General features: G+C 51.6%; 1 protein-coding gene across 2 annotated transcripts; it reads right to left on the bottom strand.

Annotated features, from left to right (window-relative positions):
- Nucleotides 1-1,947: 1,947 nt before the first annotated feature.
- Nucleotides 1,948-6,227, bottom strand: B9D1 (B9 domain containing 1). 2 transcript variants are annotated; one of them, XM_032230210.1, is made up of 7 exons: nt 6,095-6,227; nt 5,292-5,360; nt 4,244-4,355; nt 4,042-4,138; nt 3,346-3,408; nt 2,900-2,967; nt 1,948-2,358 (listed from the first exon to the last, which is right to left on the bottom strand). In XM_032230210.1, exons 1-7 carry the CDS (start codon nt 6,164-6,166, stop codon nt 2,213-2,215), a joined length of 627 nt encoding a protein of 208 aa, XP_032086101.1. In that variant the 5' UTR covers nt 6,167-6,227; the 3' UTR covers nt 1,948-2,212. The 2 variants fall into 2 exon arrangements, with proteins under 2 accessions (XP_032086101.1, XP_032086102.1); XM_032230211.1 differs by having other exon boundaries at nt 4,244-4,456; nt 6,095-6,214.
- Between the last annotated feature and the right edge of the window lie 273 nt (nt 6,228-6,500).

Raw genomic sequence — 6,500 nt, 5'->3', positions numbered from 1 at the left:
ATTCTTTTGCAGCTGGTGGCCACAAAAGAACTCGAGGGATCCGGTTTCTACGCCGACCTGGAAAAATGATCCGGTAGGTTGGCTTTCGTGGCCAAGAGAAGAATTGAGGCCGCTGGGGATTTCAACGAAAACATCTTTAAAATGGCCAACGTTGGTCGAGTTTATGCGCGCTCTCTCTCTGCCTCCGGAGTGGCCCTGCTCCTTAGCAGAAGACTCCCAAGCCAAGCCCCCCCCCCCTCTTCTGCCAGAACTTTGTTTCCAGCGTAAGATGGCCCCCATGTATTGTCTATTCCAGTGTTTCTCAACCTTAGCAACTTGAAGATGTCTGGACTTCAACTCCCAGAATTCCCCAGCCAGCGAATGCTGGCTGGGGAATTCTGGGAGTTGAAGTCTGGACATCTTCAAGTTGCCAAGGTTGAGAAACACTGTCCTAGACACTTCCCCATCTTCAAATTGACAAGGTTGAGAAACACTGGTCTATTCCTCTTTGGAATTAGCCCAGCAGAAAATTTAACGCTCTCCTGGTCTGTCTCGGTTGCTGCAGTGGTTAGCCTGTTCAAACTTTTGTTGTTCCTGAGTGGTGGTTTGGTTTTTTTTTGCCAAAATAGGTCGAGGTGCAATTACTTTATGGACCTCCCCCGTCTCCAGTTCCCCGTGGAGCACTCTTCCCTTCATTGTTAGCCCACCCTTAGCTAACAATTAAGTGAAAGCGCCCTAGTTGGGCCAGCCAAGCCAGAAAGCAGTGGAGGGCCTCTGCCCCATGGAGTCTGGCTCTGCCCTATAGGGAAGGAGGGGAGATGCGCTACTTGGGCATCCCCCAGGGCTGCCTTCCAAGGTTGGATGCCGTGAAGGGTTCCTTCCGGAGGGACCAAAGGACGTCCCCCCCACATCTCCCCAACTCTTGGGTCGCGCACAGCAGCCGTTCCCAGCCCTTCCTGGAAGGGGGGGGGGGCAATTTGGAGGAGATGAGCGGAGGGAGTGGCAGTGTCTGTGAGGGTGGAGCCAATTGGGTTTTCCGAGGCTGGGGCTCCCCCTGCTGAGTGAATCCTGACTTTTAACAAGGCCGTTGGGTGGCCGGGAGCCTCGGGGCTCCCCAGATCAGCTTCTATCGACCGAATCGCGTTTTCAGCTTTCTAAAAAAAACTTACACACCATTTGATGTTTCCCTGCTGCTACGAAACAGCAAAGAGACACGAACCAGGGGCCCTCCTCTCTCTCGCGGCCTTCCGAAAGTCTATTAAGACCTGGCTTTTCCGGCAGGCCTGGGGCTGTTGACCTCTTGAATGAGGTCCAGCCCCACTAAGGTTGAGTCCATGTTGCGTCTTTTTAACTTGCCTTCTCTTCTACTTTTTAAACTTTTTAGTGCTCTTTTAAATTGTTTTTATGTAAGCCGCCCGGAGTCCTTCGGGATTGGGCGGCATATAAATTTATTAAACATTAAACATTTTTTAAAAAAAAAACAATTGTGCATCAAAGACGGTTCAGAAATCTGTTTTGTCAGGAAATGAAACAATTTATTTGGAAAACAGTACAAATTCCCACACAGAGTTGTATTTTAAAATGAAAATCAAGTCCACAATCCAAGACTTTTACGGGGATAAAGAGGTCCTTATAAAACCTGTAACTTGGAAAAAAAATAAAATAAAGCACTGTTTTTGTTTTAAAGCCTACTTGACGTACTGAAATTAGAAATAATTTGCATAGCTTTAAACTCATTTCTCCTTCCTCCTTCTACACCCACAGAGACACGTGCCATTAATGCAACTCATGAGAATAATCTCACGGTGCTAAAATGGGACAATGTCAATGGAAAGTTTCATTTCTCATCCAACCCCTCCTGGTAACACTAATCATCTCTCCCCCCCCTTCTCTCTCTCTCTCTCTCTCTCTCTCTCTCGTGTGTGTGTATGAAAGTGCACACATGCAGAAAGAGTTTCTACTTGTGGCAAAAATCAGGGATGCTCTGACCCTCCAAATGCCCCTAAAAGCAGAGCACTGCCACACTGCTCGCCTGCAAATGGCTTATGGTAGCCACAGCTGCCCCCCCAGACACCCACACTTTGCAAAAAAAAAAAACCCAGGCACGATGATTTCTGCACATCTGCTCTGCTCTGGTTTCTCCTTGGTTGGCACAAAAACGTTTTTTATCTAGAACCTTTGCTCAACTCCCGAGTTGCGTCTTGCAGGAGAGCACAAACCCCAAACTGCGAGTCTAGAATTTGCGCATGGCGTCTGTCACCGAGGTTAGTGAGGAGCTGGCGAGGGTCGATGAGCTGGCGTCGTAGCCCAGCTTCTTCATATCCTTGGTCACCACGTTGAAGGAAACGGTGACGAAGCCTTGCGAGCAAACCCTGGTCACTGAAAAGGAGCAAACGGAGGCTTAGCCGGCGGTTCAAATCTCACCGGCTCAAGGTTGACTCAGCCTTCCATCCTTCCGAGGTGGGGGAAATGAGGACCCAGATTGTTGGGGGCAATATGCTGACTCTGTAAACCGCTTAGGGCTGTAAAAGCCCTATGAAGCGGTATATAAGTCTAACTGCTATGGCTATTCATTTTTTTTTTTGCAAAGCAACTCCATTACTAGTGAAACGGATCAGAGCCAAGATGCTTCTTCTTTGGGGTTCTGTGCCTAACCCATGAAACACAAACACATGGCATTCATCTTAAGGCTGGGAACTCCTAAGCTCCAGCGGTCTCCTTCTCGACCCCCCGTGCTTTCTGCCCCTCCTAAACGTCTCTGTGGCTGGCATCCCCTGGCCGAAGTAGGAACAGCCTCAACCATAAGCATGCTTCGTCTTTTGGCGACATTTGTGCCACGCATTTTTCTCTCTGGATCCAAAGGAATCTCAGCCCTCCAGAAGACTCCAGGCATAAACCCAGAGCCCTCCCAAGCGCCTACCTTCACGGCCTTCGCCCTGGGCTACCACCTTGGGGTCAGTGAATTCGGGATACCTGCCCGTCAGCCAGCTGGGGAAAGACAAAGAGAGTCGAGTCACCACACCTGGGGCTTATTCAACCCAAGTGCCGAGGACTTCATGCCAACAAGTGCCTATGCAGCTCCCAGCTGCCTCCGTCCTGGAATTTCTTCTCCCCAGAATATATAAATAAATCGCCAGCTTCTCCACCAAAGTGAATATTCGTTAATCCTGTTTCACTGGCTGAAAAAAGTGCCAAGGGATGGAACAAGGGGAGGGAACGATGTAGAAGCCCACCACCAGCCAAATGTTGCTATTTCGGCAGGCAAAAGTATCTCGTTTTCAAAATAGAACAATCCGACTCCCCTCCCCTCAAATTCCCCTGTCCCTGAAACCCCCCCCCCCCATTTTGGACAAAAGACGCAGCCACCTTGTTAACTTCTGCAGTCTGGAGGATGATTCTGGAACGAACATCGGGAGGATCCTCTGGTGCCTGAAAACAGAATTTGGGCAATCAAAAAGTAGCGGGAGATGTGATCGACGGAAATGATGAACCTCGCATCTGGTCCTCCTTCCCATGCCAAACCCCTCTTCTGCCCTCTATGCCAGGCAGGAAAGCAAAATTCACTTAATAAGGTGGCTAACCATTTATGGTTGCTTCCCTGAGTCTCTGGTGCCCCAAGGAATCAGGTTCTCTTGGCTAAATTAGGGTCTAAAGCAGTGTTTCTCAACCTTGGCAACTTGAAGATGTCCGGACTTCAACTCCCAGAATTCCCCAGACATCTTCAAGTTGCCAAGGTTGAGAAACACTGGAGTAGGCATCCTCAAACTGGCTATGGGCCTTCAATACATGGAGTGATGGGATGAAAAGCAACCGCCAGATTGTAAAGAAGTGCTTTAAAAGGCGTTAAAAAGTCTTTAAAAATCATTAAGTCTTTTAAATTCTTTAAAAAACAGCCTTCCAGATGTTTTTCACAGACATGCTGGCTGGGGAATTCTGGGAGTTGAAGTCCGGACATCTTCAAGTTGCCAAGGTTGAGAAACACTGGTCTAAAGGACGAGGCTGCCTTCACAGGTGAAAAATCACACGGAGAGCTGGAATAAGTGAGATTGGTGGTGATCTCACCTGCCAGGTGTGAAAGGGACATGGACGGCTCCGTATCCCCGAACCACGTCATTCCCAAAAAGATCAGGTCCGTACACACTGAGGACGATCTGCGGCCCTGCGAGAAGAGAAAGGACCACAATCGCAGGTGCGCTTGGCCTCCCCACCCCTCTTTCTCAGAAGGGTCCCCGGGGCCTCCCCTCCCCAGGTCCTTCCCACCTACAGCCAAAAGGGTTGGTGCTTTTGAAGGTGACGTCAATGGGGAAGTTCCAGACTAGGTTCTGCTGGGCATTACGGCTCTTGGAGGTGATCTGGGAGATGCCTTCTTCCAGGCCCTGCGGGAGAGCCAAGGGGGCAAAAGCTGGGACCATCTTGGGGGGAACCCAGAAGTGGCACAAACAGAGGGACTGAAGGCTTTCCAGGTCCCTTCCAACTCCTTTTTTTAAAAAAATTTAAATTTATTTTTATTCTCTTACATACAGTTACAGATATACATTCACATACTTATTGTTATCATTATTTATCTTTATTTTACATATTGCAGAGCCGAGGTGGCGCAGTGGTTAAATGCAGCACTGCAGGCTACTTCAGCTGACTGCTAGTTCGGCAGTTCGGCTGTTCAAATCCCACCAGGCTCAGGGTTGACTCAGCCTTCCATCCTTCCGAGGTGGGTAAAATGAGGACCCGGATTGTTGTTGGGGGCAATATGCTGACTCTGTAAACCGCTTAGAGAGGGCTGAAAGCCCTATGAAGCGGTATATAAGTCTAACTGCTATTGCTATATTTATTATTCCATATAAAAGGTTAAACTATACATTGTGGGTTGCTTTGCTTAACATCCCACACACTTACTTTGTATTATCACCACCCTATTTTTTCCCTTTTCTCCCTCCCTCCTCTACTTCCTTCCTTCCTCCTCTCCTTTCCTTCTCCCCCACTCCTCCCTTCCTCTTCCCACTCCTACCCTCTTCTCCTTTTCCTTCTATCCCTCCCCTCCTTCCTTCCCTTCTAATATTCCATGTTCTACGGGCGTGGCCAGGGGCGGCTCCTCTCTCCTGCCTGGAACCCAAAGGGAGGCGGGCAGCTCCATGCCACAGAAGTTGGAGCCCTCATTTTCGCCAAGAGTGACCAGCAGGACCCCCCTCCCCTTGCTTTTTTTTTTAAAATCCCTTGTGCATTTCTTATTTGCAAGGAAGGGGCGCTTCAGGCTGTCTCTGGGGTAGGCGGCGGTGCAGCCCCTGCAAGCGGGATACCCTTCCCCACAGACCCACCGTAGTCGGAGCCCAGTCGGGGCCGTACACGAAGCAGTATTTGCAGTAGAGCTCGTCAAATTCTGGAAACTGCGGAGGGGAGAAAGAGTCGTGGCTTTCAATCTGGCAGGAGATCCAACTTTCCACCGTCCCCACCGAACCACGCGTGGAAAGGGCTCGCCTCTCCCAGCAGCTGCAACGAGAGAACCCCCCCCCCGCCCTTTCCAGGAAGGGTCTCCCTCTCTCCAACGGGGTCGCTTCGTGCAGGGGGCTGGAAGCGAGGGGGGGGCGGAGGGGAGGGGGGTGGGTGCTTCTCTTTGCAAGCATTGGCAGCCGGAGTGCAGAATGGGCACCTTCCCCAATTGGGCGCCCGCTGCAGCAGCTTCAGACTGCCCCCCTCCCCTCCCCAAAGGCAGTTGGGGGGAGCCGTGGGGCAAGGTCTCGGGGGGGGGCATCGCGCACCAGCAACGCCGCTGCTCCTCCTCCCACGCCTCTTGCAACTCCTTGCAAACTGCAAAAGCAGCACCAGTTGGGTTCCTGCCTAAAAGCTGCACCGTTGGGCGCCTATCTGGATGGGTTTCCCTGAGTGCAAAAAGGGGGGACACCCGAGGCTCGGAAACGGAGGTGGGATGTCTGGTTTTTGCAGGATTCGAGAATCCATTCACATCCTCCCCCCCCTAAATTGGACTTGGAATGCGCCACCGCATAGGCAGCGCCCGGGCGGGAGATACCAAGTGGCCCTCCGGAGGGGGGAGGAAACGAAAAGCGGCGGCTCGCCTCGCCATTCGGGGGAGCCGCTGGACGAAGGCGGCCCGCTGACCCACCTGCGCGCTCTCGATCTGTCCGCTGACCATAAGGAGGAAGACGGTGGGGTTGGCGGTGGAGGCGGCCGCCATCGGGCCTCGCGGAGCAGTAGGAACAGGCCCGTCGCTAAGGGCGCGTCTTCCGCCCTCCCTGGCAACGGCGGACGGCGAGCCTCTGGGGACAATTTCGCCTTTGCGCGAACCGGCCCGAATTCAACGCCAGGAGACCTCCGCTTTTTCAGGCGTTTGCTCCGTGAATGATAGTATAATCTTTATTGTCATTGTACAAAATAAACACAACGAAATTGGTTATGATGTGCACACGCGGGGGCATTTCCGACAACCTTAGTTAGTGACCTCCAGGGCGGTCCGGATTTAGCTGCCATGCATTTGCCCGGACACTTTTGCAACAGCCCTCCCATCTCTT

Source organism: Thamnophis elegans, chromosome 14, assembly GCF_009769535.1.
Source record: "Thamnophis elegans isolate rThaEle1 chromosome 14, rThaEle1.pri, whole genome shotgun sequence".
In the NCBI taxonomy this organism is placed as follows: Eukaryota; Metazoa; Chordata; class Lepidosauria; order Squamata; family Colubridae; genus Thamnophis; species Thamnophis elegans.
Note: the sequence above shows the minus strand (reverse complement) of the source record. Positions and strands in the feature narration are given on the sequence as shown.

What these genes read in the sequence shown, in the direction of transcription:
- B9D1 (XM_032230210.1), bottom strand. Translation starts at nt 6,166, where the DNA reads ATGGCGGCCGCCTCCACCGCCAACCCCACCGTCTTCCTCCTTATGGTC. An exon ending in GACAGATCGAGAGCGCGCAG is followed by an intron (nt 5,361 to 6,094) that starts GTGGGTCAGCGG and finishes TCCCCTCCGCAG; the next exon opens with TTTCCAGAATTTGACGAGCT. An exon ending in AAGCACCAACCCTTTTGGCT is followed by an intron (nt 4,139 to 4,243) that starts GTAGGTGGGAAG and finishes CTCTTCTCGCAG; the next exon opens with GGCCGCAGATCGTCCTCAGT.